This window comes from Anguilla anguilla, chromosome 16 (assembly GCF_013347855.1).
Source record: "Anguilla anguilla isolate fAngAng1 chromosome 16, fAngAng1.pri, whole genome shotgun sequence".
NCBI classification, from domain to species: domain Eukaryota; kingdom Metazoa; phylum Chordata; class Actinopteri; order Anguilliformes; family Anguillidae; genus Anguilla; species Anguilla anguilla.
This window is the reverse complement of record NC_049216.1, coordinates 12517241-12532480: the sequence shown is the minus strand read 5'-3', so window position 1 is coordinate 12532480 and position 15240 is coordinate 12517241. Positions and strand designations below refer to the sequence as shown.

The following is a 15240-nucleotide window of genomic DNA, read 5'->3' as shown; positions in this document are numbered from 1 at the left end:
AACATTTGCCCCCAGGAAACATAATATTCATCTGCATGTGAAAAACAGTGGAATATTTTAAGTGTGAAAACATAAATGGAAGTGTGAAACAAGAATGTAAACAATTATTGTCACTGCTGTTTTTCTCTGAGCCTGGCAATTGAAGCACTAAATCTACGGGCGTAGAGAACAAACATGTTTATTAATGTCAAGTGCCGACTTTAAGCGTTGAACAGGCAGACACAAAGACACAGCTCACGCTGCACGTTTGATATTGTGCACCAGGGAAACCAAATAAATGCTTCTTTCACATTTAACACAACAATAGTTCATGACCGACAAATGCAAATACAAGCAGTCCTGCACATCATTTCTTTTTGTTGATTTTTTTTTGTATGTGATTCATGAACAAATAAAAAGGTACTGTTAAATTGGCTGTAAAACGAGCTCTCGTCTGCGTGTGAACCCTTTCGTACCATGCCTCTCCTCTGCTTTTGTGTGCACAGTCAGTTCTGTATTTTGGTGGGCTCAGAACGGTACACCCTTCCCAACATTCCTTAAGTTTTGTTTTTGGTTTGGTGATCACAAAAATTAAATAAAGATGTATGGAGACTGAGGGCATATACAATATTATTGACCACTATGCGCTATATATACACACAACCAAAATTCACTTTTGAAGCGGGTAACTCAAGCAAATAGGTTTTTTGAAATAAAACAAAAAATGCATTGTGCCAGATGTTGATTCCAGGCTTCAGTGTCCTCAAGCAGCATGAATGAAACTATCCAATGAGCGAGTGGGAGAGATGGAGATTTGGATACAGAGGGGGTGAGTGAGCGGAAGATTGAGAACAAATGAGAAAAGGGTGGGAGTGAAGGAGAGATGGGAAGAGGGTGAGCAAGGGTGAGAATACAAGAGAAAAGGAGAGAGACAGAGAGAGAAGGGAGACTGAGAGATCCCTACTCATTCCCACATGCACTCGCCCTCTTGGCCCTCGGTGCGTTTGGAGAACCGAGCCTCTGCTCCTCAGTCCTCATCCACAGCAGGGCTGAGCTCTTCCGGCAAGGAAGTGCGCTAATGCATGACACGACCAGCACCGCCATGCATGATGGCACTCCTCTTAGTTTAATCCAGAAGTAAAGCAAGCAAGGAAAATATTACCGAAATACGGTCATGCAGGTGTATTGCTGACACGAGTGCATTTTTAACTACGCGCACATTTAGCTCACAAACTTTACAATAAAGAGGCTGCCCTGGTGGCACATTGCATGGGCTAGTTATACAGTTGTGGAGTCTCCAGTTAAGATTTCCAACCTTTGAAGTGAGTATCCCTGAGACACTGAGCAACGCTGAGAGATTGCCCCGCCCTCTTAAATCTACTTAGCCAAAAAAGGCAGAATTGTTGATCAAATCTGCAGCTATTCTTAACTTTGACCCATAATGAATGAATGAATTGTTTTGCTTCCTTCACAAGCACAGTTTGTAGAGTTCAAAACAAAATCTAAATTAATTTGCTGAACTGTGCTTGTGAAAGTTGCACACAGGTGCATTTATTTGACAGTAATCAAGTTCTGATATAGCTCAGGCTTCTGTCAGAATAATTAAACCATAACTAAGCACAGACACAGTGAGTGAAGGATGGAATCGAAGCACTCTGTGGATAGAGTAGCTCTGTGTCTATAAAGCTTTTGCATGTTCATGTTCTGTTTCATGAGCCCCTTTCACGTATGCATCTTAACCCGTAAATGTTCTGCCGATTTTCCCTGTCAGCGTCGTGTGTGAACAGAGTCGATTTCCTGTGTAAGACACTCCGCCAGTTTTCCAGGTCACGTTTTGTGCTATAGCCATGAAAGTTCTTGACATGCTCCAGGAAAGTAATTTTGAACATTTAACATGCGATTAACACAAGCGGGCCGGTATGGTCTGGCATGCTGTACCACGATTACTCTGTTTTGCTCATGAGTACTGGCACTTTTTCTAGCATTCCGCCACTTCTCATCATTTCTGTGTATCCAAAAGCCCCACCTGGCCCACGGTCGAAATCTCCAACCAATCGCGTGGTTCTGTGGATTTAATTCTCTTCTCATCTGGTCAACCCTAGTTCCTGCACTTATTTTTTCCACTTCAAGCGCCGCTTAACACACATTAGAAAAATGGCATGACAAATAGCTTTCTCACTGGTGTGGAATTGCTGTGATTAGATGGATCTTTTCCTCAAACACTGATCTATGCCTCTAATGAAACTCCTTGAATGCTTTAGTGCTCAGTTATAGTTACTTATCCACCAACCCTTCTCCCTCAAGAAGAAATAAGAAACTAACCAACATGCACCGCACAGATTAATTACTCTGTTTGAGGAGCGGTGCTGGTTTGGAATGTTTCTGCATTCCTTTGAAATGGAGATGGTACTGAGATGCCTCGGGGAAGAGGATTAGGGGGCTTTCCCTCAGTACCTGAAAATCCTCAAACCTTAACACTTCTATTCATTAGCACGAATGCAACATCCTATATACATATATACAGTTAAATGCAACAGTCTTGGGACAGTGACAGTTTAAGTTGTTTTGGCTCTGTACTCCAGCACATTGGTTTTGAAATAAAACCATGATTATGAGGTTAAAGTGCAGGCTATTTTTTGAAATTATTTTATACTTGGTATATATAGGACTTGAGTCATTGAATGGCACTGTTATATAGTTCAATGTCTGTTTTAAAAAAAAAACCCACAGGAAATAAATGCTGACATTATGAATTTTGCCTCATAGTCATCGTTTGATGTCAAAATACAAATCTGATCTCTACAGTGGAAAAACAACCAATTTGACACCACTGTCCAAATACTTTTGCATTTAACTGTATATATATACCCTAAGCATCTGGACACCCCTTGGTCTGGGGTTGTTTTCTTTATGGCTTGGGCTTGGCCCCTGACTCCAGTGAAGGCAAATCCTTAATGCAATGACATTCTAGATGATTATGTGCTTCCAACTTTGTGGCAAATGTTTGGGGAAGGCCCTTTCCGGTTACAGCACGACAATGCCCTCGGACACACCGCGAGGTCCATATAGAAATGGTTTTGTTGAGATCGGTGTGGAAGAACTTGAGAGGCCTGCACAGAGCACTGACCTCAATCCCACCCAACACCTTTGGTATCAATTGGAAAGCCAACTGCCCCTGGCTGCGTGGAAGCAAATCCCTGCAGCAAAGCTCCAACATCTAGTATAAAGAATTCCCAGAAGAGTGGAGGTTGTTATAGCAGCAAAGGGTGGACCAACTCTACTTTGGATGTTGGATGTCAGGTGTCCAAATGTAGTGTGTGTGGATAATAATGTACACTGCCAGGCAGTGTAATCAAAGCTAAAGGCGGTCCAATGAAATATTAGTGTGCAACTTTTTTTTTGGCCAGGCAGTTTAATTTACATGCATTAGAATGGAATTCATAGCCAAATCAAGAGCTATTGTTGACAGAGTGGTCCTTCTCATGCTGTGGCTGATGTACCCTCCTGTCTATTACCACGGGAATTGTGTGTCTCCAGGTGCCGTTGCACGAAAGACCCCCCTCCTTTCCTGACACTGTGGGAGAAGTCACTTTTTTGGTGTCTCATTAACAGTTCAGGAGTCAGCCTCCAGCAGCCATTGCATTAATTATGATTTGTCAGCTTTCGGGGGGACCATGATTGAGCGGAAGCCTCGGGGATCAGGATTCTCACGGTCGCTGTGACACTCGCTGCTCATTGGCCCTATTGCGCTAATAAATTTCCAGTGTGTTGATCATGACAGTCACGTGTGTGACACGTTCGGAGGCCATTACTGATGGGCAGGCTGCCAGTCAGACAGTGTTAAATATTCTGCCGGTGGAACGTAACTCCAGTGCGCCCGTCCTGTACAGCGCCCCGCCCTTCATATCATGCTATCTGGGCTGGACTGGCCGGGCTCCTCCCTTCCGTTCCTGCGGACGGTCAGGTAGCTGCCGTAGCAGCTGGGCTTCCTGTCCATCTCCTCCTGCCCCGCCCCCCTGAAGCTCTCCTGGCCCTGCCCCCCCTCCCGCCTCTGGCGCAGCGGGGAGGCGGGGCACCGGAAGGAGCCGGTGACGTCGGTGTTGTTCTCCGACTCCACCAGCACGGTGGCGCTGTGGCAGTAGCGCTTGACGCGCTTGCGCAGGTGGATGGTGAACAGGCCGTAGGTGATGGGGTCCAGGCAGGCGTTGAACAGGCCGAAGATGAAGAGCATGTGGGTGAGCGAGTGGGACACGGTCTCCTCCAGGTCCTCGGGGAAGAACCAGTACCACAGGCCCAGCAGGTAGTACGGCGTCCAGCAGACGATGAAGGACACAACGATGACGATGCTCATTTTCAGAGCCCTCATCCGAGCTTTGGGAATGTTGTTCTTCGAGCGGCGGAGATGCACTTCCTTGGAAGATGCTGAAACACAGGACAAAGAGATCTTACAAAACCTCAGCTGGAATGAGCTGAGGTGTATCCACACTATGTTAAGTCATAGAAGACTTGGAGAAAGGGTTCCCCAGCTCTGCTACTACCCCTGAAGCAATACAACAGGACAGTTTCTCTACTGTACTTGTCATTTTCAGGCGAGACCAAGGTCAAAGGTCACGCCACCTCACATTCTCAAAGTGTCTGGAACATTGGCCTAGTCTGACCTGTGCTGGGTTTTGGTGGGGTCAGTTCCTGCCCTCTGGGAGGTAGGGCCGCCCTCTGGCTGTGTGGGACTCACCCTTCCCTTTGGTCATGCGTTTGGAGATCTCCATCAGGATGCGGGTGTAGCAGGAGATCATGATGGCCAGCGGCAGCAGGAAGAGGCAGGAGAAGGTGAACATGTTGTAGACGGTCTCCTGCCAGTGCTCGGTGAAGCTACCGCGGGTGGAGCACTGCGTGAAGTTGTCCGGGACCGTGATGGTGACGTTGTGGAACAGGAACATCTGGGGAGACACGGGTGCAGAGCTGAGCCGAAACGCACGTGCGCTCGCGGCCTCACACACATGCAGTCATGGTCACGTAACCTGTATAGCGTAACCTATACACATAAGCATGCATACTCGTGTGAGCGTGTGTTTGTGTGTGTGTGTGCTTGTGCATGCAGGTGTGTGGAGAGACACAGACGTGTGAACACAGATGTGTGTCTTGTTGCAGAGAGCCCATTTTCTGTGCCTTAGATTGCCTGGTCTTTGGAAAGCTTATGAAATCGCTGCCCTTGGCAGAAGAGCAGACCAGTATCCGAGTGTAACTGCCAGTTGTGTAAGCCCTTGAGGTCTCCCAGATCACTGCAAAGCTGGACCTGGAGAACAGGCTGTGTGGGGCCGTCCCCATTTGCCTGGAAGTGCACCAATCAGTCATCTTCCATCCGAGCCGGCCCCCGTGACCCCTGCTGATTAGCCGGTTCCGTTGCCACGGAAGTGACTCATCTCAGCCAAAGATGTTTCGCACCTCAGTGGCTGCAATCTCCACAGGAGTGACGGCAAAAAGACACGGTGGTTTACGTGGAGGGCCCATTTATGACATAAGAACCGGCAAGTAGTCAGCACTGGCTGTCCTAAACTGTTACGTTGATGGTGGAAAGAGATGGTTCCTGGATTTATCCACAATTGTATTACAAAAAAAAATCTTGAACATCAAAAACCTGACCTCACTATAAATCGTGTGCTACGCATTAATGTAGAAGCCAAAGTTGGTTAATTATACACTGATGTATTTCCATGCATAAAACAATCAGTAAAACATCAATAAAATATCTGCTAGTGGGAAATAAGACATAGATATGTTGATATCAACATGCGTTATTAAAAACTGGAATTTCTGTCAATCTTTTAATAGTTGGAAAGCAAGGAAGCTGTTGAAGTTGGCAGTGCGATCACTGGCAAAGTAGGCTTTAAAGCCTTTGGATAAGTCATAACCAGGTCAGCTACATTACTAATAATGAGAGTAATTATTTATAATAACTTGGTGTATTTTGAAGGTGTGTACCTTTAATACAAAGAACAAGCAGCCTTGATCCTGGCCTGGCTGTCCATCATAACATCCTGCTTTCATAGATATCATCAAAGACAAAGCCTGGATTCTGTGCAATACCAAATAAAAGAAGTTACTCCACATTGTAAGTTCTCCAAAAGTGTTAGCCACGTTAAAAACAAGAGGTTGTGCTCTTTCTTTGTTTCAGCTAATCATATCATTAAATTAAATTAAATTATGAAATCATTAAAAATCATATAGTTCAATTAGCAGATACTTCTGGTTTTGACTCACAAGGACAGCTTAGCAGGGAGCCTGTCATGTTGGGCCATGATATGGAAACACTGAAAAGTTTTTTCTGAAAAACACCACACACACACACACACTCTGTCAAACCCTCTGACTATAAGTCACAAACCATTTCCCTCATGTACTGTAAAATGGCGTTTTTAAATCCTGATGATTTCTTTGGCAAATTTGACATTGTTGACAGACTGATGAAAGAACCCTGCTTCTCAAATGTGTGAATGTGCAGCATTCTTCAGTTCCCTAAGCTTCCCTCTCTTTGTGCTCTGTTTCTAAATAGCAGCTCAATTAAGGTCTCAGTCAGTGTCTAACATTTACTTCCATGGTTTTTTGTGCACCTCAGATTTTCTCTGCTGTAAAATCTGTGCCTTAGTGTGATTTCTGCCATCATGTCCTGGGGTCACTGAATAGTATCGTGTGGAAGTTGGGATGGGGATGCTAGTGGTTTACAGTGGATTTCCTGTATCTGTGGGTTTCTGTGCGACTGCTGGAAGATTTCATTTACTAAATACGCAGACATTTTATCTATTATCTAGACTGACCCTATGAACTATAAACTTATAAACTTTATTAAGGTACAGTAGATAAGTTACAGTAGATAAACACTAGTGCAGATGTAAAAAAATGGCCTATAACTCAAATATAATAATTAGACAATAACATATAATAATTCAAAACAATGCATCATTGTGAAAATAAAAACATGCTACAAAACATGTCATTTATATTAAAACAAGTCCATGAACTATAACATAAATTCAGAAGACGTTCAGAACAGCACCTACAGTTCCTGACACAACTGTATGAATCTACAGTACTCTGGTAGCTCAATTTAAGCCACACTGGGACAGACACCCACACACTGCCATACAGTAAAATCATACTCTGCGCGCAGGAGTGGAGGCGAGTGTGTAGAATAAGGGGGTGACCTTCCTTTAGTCAGAGGCCTTCACCCCTGCTTTAGCTCTAAATTAACTGACTGTCATTCAGCTGTGGGCATTTTATCAACGCTAATCTGTCTTTGGTACTCCGAGGCAAAAATGTGCCATTGAGGGTGTTTTTGTGTAAACGAAAGGCCAGCCATGGAGACAATCCCTGAGTCATCGCTGCTGGAACTAAGTTTGCATTGTCTAAATGAATATAGCTGATGCTCATTATCCACTTGCTCTAACAACTAACAACCCAAGGGTCACTGCTGACAGAAAGTGTGGATATACTTGACCAGAGCCTCGTACAGTATTGCGTGAAGACGCACTGGGAGAAGCCCCTTCGGGAAAAATAGCCTGGTTTGCTGGGAGGTACTGGGTCATGGTGGCCAAGGGTTGCCAAGGGTCCTTGGATGAGCCATCTCTATGTTGAACGCTGATGTTTTTTTTATACATTCTGTACCCGTTCAGCGTGAAAGTGAGAGACCTGCTCTTGCATGCAGTCGCCGCTTCACGATGCCTGACCTTTCGGGAGCGCGGCGTGGATGACGGCATCCCGTGACACCCTGTGCGCGTTTACCCCCGGGCCGTGTCACAAAGCGAGCGCGTCCGAGGCTTTGCACCTCGTTCCGACGGAAGAGAAAAAAAGAGAAGGGAGATAAGAAGCCCTGCGGTACGAGGTCCTTCTCTGCCTCTCGAGACGCACGCGTACGCACACGGGACACGCCGCGCTGGCGGAAGCGGGGCCGGAGATTAGAGAGATTAGCTGGAGCGCTCGCGTAAACCTCGACATGCGGACTGAAGGACACTGAATGGGTTCTGGAACAGGCAGACCGGGCAGGTCATAGAACGTGGAGGTCAGTGTGTACCTTTGACACGGTGTTTACAAGGATGTGGGTGTGACCAGTTTTAAGCCACCTTTAAAGTGGTTCATGAATTGAAAAATACAGTCATGAGTAAGGGTATGGAGAGAGCCATCAGCGAACACTAGCCCCGCCCTTACAGTTATACAGACTTCAAAGCAAATTCTTTATGCTGTAAAGAAGAGGAAGACTTGAATAATTATGTGGCATTAGTCGATGTCCATTCTATGAAAATCAAGCATTTAAACGGCACTTGAAAAGGAAAGATTCCATGCTATGGTGTCCATCACTCTCGCATATCTGACTTAGTTTGTACATCAAATACGCTCACAGGCAGGTTCGATTCTAAGTGGACGAGTCTTATTTAATAAGTGGTCCATACGGGAAACCTATTTGGTTTGCATTCAGCGTCGGGGCGGTTTGGCAGATGGCGGCATGTTTGAGTGGGATTCTGGGATTCAGTGTGTTTCTGGAGAAGGACCATGTCATCAGCGTAGAGGTGAAAGTCAAGTGCTGCCTGATGAAATTTGCATGAGGTGGCATGTAGGCCTAAATATTAAACAGACTTGACGGTGAGTGTTGAAGCCTCTGATGCATTTGTAGACGTGCCTATTGAGATTCCAAAGGACGTCACTACCCACCCCCGCTGACCTTCAGCTCAGCAGATCAGCTGTTTGCTACTTTTTATGGAAGAGCTGAGAAGTTTAGGTTTAGGTAATATATACCACACTCCTAAATGCTTTGCGTGTTCATCCTCTATTAATAAATCTTTCCCATTTCTAAGTTTTCGAATTACAATATATTGTGTCTTTCCAACATTCAGTTTCAAAAAAGTCAGTGCTGTATCTTGATATCGTTGGTATTTAAATGCTGAAGATATTATCAGAGCAGCATCCCATTGTTACAAAAAATGACAAATCAAGAATGCTAATGTATTGGACCTCCATATATGGGGAAAATATACCTTTGTTGTATAAGAGATTCAGTCGCAGAATGCAGTGAATTGATGTCACTAGGAATCATTTTCAACACACATGGCAATACTAATGATTCCTTAAAAGGTCATTCATTGTATTATTATTTTCAATATATTATAATATTATATATTATAATCCAATCATTTTATCTCCATACTGATCCAGTCTTGGCTTCAGATTTAAGTGGGATACATTTTACTTATTTATGCTGAAACCCTCCTGATGTCCAAAACATCATAAATTCAGGCACTGATTCTGCTAATTATGTGCAAATACACAAGCATTGGTTTTGTGGTGATTTAACTCCCACCTGATCCAAAGCACTCTTGAGTTCATTGCATATCATTAGTAACTGCACCCAAACTAAATTTATACTGCGTGGAATAATCTCGTTTTTCTGTGCTCGGTCATATTAACTTGCCAGCAATTACACATCTGAAGTGTTTGCTGAAATTAACATTTTGTTTTGCTTTGAAATTATGATACTGAAATGGCAAAATGTCACCTGTGTAGCTGACAGAAACTTGCTTGTTAGCCACGCCCACAATGAGACTAACCTGTGTAGCTGACAGACACATGCTTATTGGCCACGCCCACATTGACACTAACGTGTAGCTGACAGAAACATGCTTATTTGCCACGCCCACCTTGGGTCTAACCTGTGTAGCTGACAGGAACATGCTCATTGGCCATGCCCACACTGACAGATGCATGCTCATTGGCCACGGCCACATTGACACTAACCTGTGTAGCTGACAGAAAAGTGCACATTGGCCACGCCCACACTGACACTAACCTGCTCATTGGCCACACCCACACTGACACTATCCTGCTCATTGGCCACGCCCACACTGACACTAACCTGCGGGACGGACAGGAACGCGCTCATGGCCCACGCCACGGCCAGCATGACCTTGTTCTTCTTCTTGGCCTCGTTGATGGCCAGGGGGTCCAGGATGGCGGACTGCCGGTCCAGGCTGATCACCACGGTGACGAAGGCCCCGGAGTACATGGCCAGCAGCTTGAGGAACATGAGCATCCGGCAGGCAGCGTCGCCGGCCAGCCACTGCACCGTGATGTTCCACACGGCGTCCAGCGGCATCACCACGAAGGTGACCAGCAGGTCGGCCACCGTCAGGTTGATGATGAGGATGCGGACGTGGGACCTGCGCTTGTGGCTGGTGCTGGCGGCCCACAGCACCGCCAAGTTGCCCACGGCCGAGATCACGCACAGGACGAAGGTGATGACCACGCGCACCTTGGCGGCGGTGGAGAAGGTGGGCAGCTCCTCGCCGCCCGCGCTCCCGTTGCCGGGGGCGAAAGTCGCCGCCGCCGCTTCCCAGCTGCCGTTGCCCGGGGGCCAGCCGGGGGCCTGGCGGAGCGTCACAACCCCGGGATCACGGGAGGAGCAGTTCATTTCAGCCACATGCATGCGGAACACCATCTCCGCCGAGTCCAGCCCCTCCGCTGTCAGTGGGACGCCGAGCCGGTCGCCACGGAGACGGGGGAAAGTCGGGCCGTTTGCACACGGTACGTCAGCTGCATGTTAACGCTCGCACCCACGATGACCTACACACACACAGTTAAAAGAAGAAGGGGGACGATTAGAATTACCTGCTGTTAAAACACAACCCGTGTTCAGCAGTTGTCTACGATCATGAAATGCACTTTTTTGTACGTCGCTTTGGATAAAAGCGTCTGCCAAATGAATGTAATAAATTTCAATGCTTCACCAAATCTGTTTGCTGTTATCAATTTAATATACTGCGATTTAGATGTATGTACATATTGGGGAGTACAAATAAATGTTCAAGACTGATTCTGCACTTTTATAGGACAGTCCTGGTGAAAAATAGGCTGCTGTTGGAACTGTTGTTACTGAGCCAGTAGATGGCAGTCTTCCTATTGGACCAAGCAGAACACCGCAGTCAGTGTTGTGGGAAACCAAAATTTTCGATCCCGCAAATGCAACTTTCAAAAATGTATTTATTTATTTATTTATTTATTTAATTTTTTATAGCAGACAGCGTCACATTGGCTTGCCAACACTGCTCTGGGTGCCATAATTACTGTGGTTAATAAAGACCCTGTTGCCCTTATTAAAAAGAAAAAGGGAGTTCCCTCTGTCCTGGTCCAATGACAATGATATGACTCTTCCACTCATCTAGTCATAAATAAACCCATCTCTCCACCTCAGCTTATGTCCAATCAGTGTTCTGTTGTAAAATTGCTACCATTCATAAACCAAGTGAGTATGGTCCTGCACATTGGGGTTGTCTTTTCCCACTGCATTACTGTAAAGCACTTTGAGGTCCAACAAAGTTCTCATATAAATGCAATCTTTTATTTTTATCATTAATATTATTGTTATTATTTATTATTTATTATTATTTTTTATTATTATTATTATTATTATTATTATTATTATTATTATCATCATCATCATCATTAGTAGTATTGCATTTCGTTCAATGCAATTTTATAACATTATAATGCCTTAAAGCTTGTATAGTGTACCAAATCCAACAAGAACACAAATTAATAGAGCGCATTTACATTCAGATCCAGCCCAGAGTAAAAAAAAGAAGGAAAATAACCCGCACTGTAAATGAGTGCATGCCCCTGAGAGGAAATGTGGATTTACTTAGGGCTGTCCCGGGGTACATACCTGGACCAAAGAACCGGCCGAATGTAAAGTAAATAAAATAAGGGGATACACAAAATGCTAACACTTATGCGTGTTCAGCGGAAGCCTGCATGCGTGGGTGGGCATGAGGTAAAAGGGGAGAATTAAGTACCTTTCAGTGACTGCGACCACTGCGGTTGACTCGATTATTAATGCCTTTTTAGTAATCTAGTGCTGAAAACACAACACTGTCGCTCTTTAATGGGGCGACTGTTCAGACTACCTTGCGAGAGTGGTGTACCATGCAATCAAATGGGTGTCAAATGAGAGCGAGTTCGAAAATGCATAAGTGGTAATGTACCTATGTCAATTTTCCTAGGTTTCAGGAATTTATTCATTTAGTTTCAGGAATACATTTTTTGTCCAAAGTAAGTAATTGACAAAGCAATGTAGTTTGGTGGTCCAAGAAAGGGGTGCTCAATCAATGTACTTTTTTGGCAATTAGCCTAGATGTCCCTAAAGTTAACGCAGGAAAATACGCGCCAGGGATTTAACGTAGATGAAGATCGTGCTTGCTATTTGTACTTCCACTTTTGCTAATTAGAATCTAAGTACAGATGAACAGGTAGTCAAATCCAAAGGATAGCTTTACTCTTGATGTATTGTACAATTTACCTACGGCTGTGCATCTGGACTACATATAGCCTACAATGCGTGCAATATTTCTGAATGCACCTACCTAGTTGTACCGACTACAAATTAAACACAGTCGACTCAACATTAAAAAATCGTAGGCTTTATCTCAGGTATCTCTAAATGTCACTGTGGATAAGAAATTAGATAATTTAAGAGCGCACGAAACGCAGAGCCGTAGCTCTGCATTCATATTTAGAATGACAGTGTGAATAAGGACAACCTGCCATACTACCAACATAACATTTATGTAGCCTATACTTGCCATTGTTCATTAATTGATTCATTCGACGATTCTCTCTCCATTTTTGCATTAAAAAAAAACAATTACTCACCTAAAACCTTATATCTGCTGTTTTGATTCAGCAGTGAGCTTTGGGATGACCTTGAAACTGGATCCAGGTTCACAAATTCACGAGGAATCGGTGAAAGAGGGAGATAAGAGTCCAAATTAACTTTGTGTCTTACCAAGTTGTCCGAACGGTTTTGTAAAACAAGAAATTCAAACAAAACAACCTATACAATTAGACTAAATTACAGACACAATTTGCCAAATAGTTCTAACACCTGTTTGCCGGTACCTGATCCATTGTTTAATAAGTTGTTAACAGGTGGTAGGATCCTACTAACTGCAAAAGGAAATATATAAAAACGGTGGAATCGTTTCAATTATAACTCCAAATCCACTTACTCCCGCGGATCCCGTTAATTGATTATTTTGTATCCACGTCTATTCAGCCACTGCATGTGTATAGCTACTGCAGAAATTAAGAAAACGGAGTAACGACATTAAAATGAATGAGAAAACTAAACTTATACGTGCCTCTTGTAGTCTATGGTTCAAGGATGTGACCTAGTCGTAAAACGGACAAAATGACTAAAACCTGTCTCTCTAATGTAGTCACTCAGTTCCACTGTCGTTCGTCTGTACTGAGCGCAAAGTGCAGTCCGGAGTGTTGTGCTGGTGATGAGAGCGAGCTGTACCACCAGCCTCTTTTTGTCTTTAGCATCTGGGGCGCCCACTTTCCCGTGCGCGCGACCGTAAATTAGATATCGCCTGATCTGCGTTCGTATTACTAAGTGAAATATTGTAGCTTTCATTTGTATGTGTTCTGTTGCCTATTATGGAACGTGGTGTGCATGGGTTGCCTTGGAAACTTTAAGCTGATTTCTTTGTGAAGTCGAATAATAGAAGACGAGAGAGAGAGAGAGAGAGAAAATCCGGTTGTAGAAACTGGTCAGCCCTCACAAATGTGGTTGAAAGTCTTCGCGGTATCGGCGACTTCAATAACCAAGCTTAGTTTTTCTGTTGGTTAACGTTTCATAATGAACGATTCCGTCAAATGCTTTGTTTTTCTAAGGATGTTGAAAACATATAGTGCAAGCCTCTTTAATTTGACAGAGCGCCTGACTCGTGTTCTGTAGTTGGCCTATTACCTATCGGAGTAGAAACTGACTAAAATAGTTAAATTAGTATAATGGTATGAAAGACAAAGGACCTTGGATGGGACTAGTATTAACGTCTTAATGTCCGCGGGTAAGCCGAGAGAATCGGAAACAATCGAGGTAACTTCATTAAATACACTATTTTAGGGCATACATTGTCGAGTATTGTGAGTAACGAGGAAACTGATTTGCCTTGAAAACAGTGCCGCTGCAGACGCTCAAAGGAGCCATCGTTCACTGAGTTTGCCTGAAAACAAAGGTCAACTTTGTCAGAGAATAGACGCAGGCGGAAATGTCTCCAGCACTCTGTGCGCGCTGAATGAAGAGTATATATTTTATTTTTTTGTGAATCTGTCTGTGCTATGATGACAGCTTACGTGCAGCTGGGGCCCTGGAATGGGACCTGGAAGGACATTGTTCTTTACTTCAGAATGACCAGATGTTCCCAATCTTGTGCCTTAGCTTCAACATCCTTGGTGATGAAAATCCTCATTATTTTTTTACTAAGGGCTTTTGCCACTGGAAGGAAATGGCAGCAAACCCCTGAACCCTCATAGGCAGTAGCTCTGCAGATATATTTTAAACCATCTGCCAATAGGCCTATATGTGTCTTAGGGGTGTGAATTACAAATGAAACATATCTGAGGAAATGTAAGTTAATAGTTCAACAGAGAACAGGATTCTATGCAATTACAGACTTAAAATAATCAAATGAATGTCTGTCAACCTCCTCTGTGTACTGAGTTCAGCTGCTCACTGAGCAGTCCCTATAATTCTCTCCTTGTAATGTGTCAATTTCAATTTGGATTAAATTAGGAGGGTTATCTTTTAAACCATGAAAGCTGAAATACAGTTTAATTCAATCAGTCTTGCATTCAGCTTTTTTTTTTTGGATACCAAATGGTATCTTAAGAAGGAGATTGGATTTATAATGACCACCAACTGTTGGTCTGCTGTTCCAGAGATAGGATCTCGGATGTGCTGTAATAGACGTGCGGCTTGAGGCTCCCGCAGCCCATGCTGGAGGGCGCATTGTCTGCTCGGCTGTGCAGCCATCCTGGTCCATGCTGTCTGTTCTGATTACATCCACCTGTCTCACTGAGTGTGCGTGTGTGCGCGCGCGCGTGTGCGTGCGTATGCATATGCGTGTGTGTATGTGTGTGTGCGTGCGTGCGTGCGTGCGTGCGTGTGTGTGTTTGTGCTTTTTTTATCCAGGTGTGGTATTTATTCTTCCCTCTTGCATTGGGAGGGAGTGATTCCTGGAGGGATTTACCAATTTATTATTAGTATTATTATTATAGGTATTAGTATTTAAACTCTTGCAATATGGTGTAGAAAAGGCCTTTTCACCAGAGGCTCAATTTTTCCACTTCTACTGCCATTGTTTCTTATAAGGTTCGTGACCTCCACTAATTTGTGATTGCGAAAGGAGTCCTCATTATACCACCTATTCCTGCTTA

At 44.1% G+C, this 15240-nt stretch overlaps 2 protein-coding genes across 5 annotated transcripts in view; one reads left to right on the top strand and one right to left on the bottom strand.

Moving 5' to 3' along the window:
• Nucleotides 1-15240, top strand: part of plin1 (perilipin 1) — an 89175-nt gene that overhangs the window by 10383 nt on the left and 63552 nt on the right. The gene's annotated exons all lie outside the window — the stretch shown is intronic.
• gnrhr4 (gonadotropin releasing hormone receptor 4) lies at nucleotides 3458-13317 on the bottom strand. Of its 4 annotated transcripts, none has more exons than XM_035396497.1 (5): nucleotides 12902-13317; nucleotides 12670-12726; nucleotides 9878-10584; nucleotides 4712-4916; nucleotides 3458-4401 (listed from the first exon to the last, which is right to left on the bottom strand). In XM_035396497.1, exons 3-5 carry the CDS (start codon nucleotides 10457-10459, stop codon nucleotides 3881-3883), a joined length of 1308 nt encoding a protein of 435 aa, XP_035252388.1. In that variant the 5' UTR covers nucleotides 10460-10584; nucleotides 12670-12726; nucleotides 12902-13317; the 3' UTR covers nucleotides 3458-3880. The 4 variants fall into 4 exon arrangements, with proteins under 4 accessions (XP_035252388.1, XP_035252389.1, XP_035252390.1 ...); XM_035396498.1 differs by having other exon boundaries at nucleotides 12916-13317; XM_035396499.1 differs by having other exon boundaries at nucleotides 13026-13317.

Bases quoted from the DNA above. Each gene is read 5' to 3' on its own strand.
- gnrhr4 (XM_035396496.1), bottom strand. From the start codon at position 10,459: ATGGTGTTCCGCATGCATGTGGCTGAAATGAACTGCTCCTCCCGTGAT. The intron at 4,917-9,877 runs GTTAGTGTCAGT...GTGTCTCCCCAG, and splicing joins CGTTCCTGTCCGTCCCGCAG to ATGTTCCTGTTCCACAACGT. The intron at 4,402-4,711 runs GTGAGTCCCACA...CCTGTGTTTCAG, and splicing joins ACGCATGACCAAAGGGAAGG to CATCTTCCAAGGAAGTGCAT.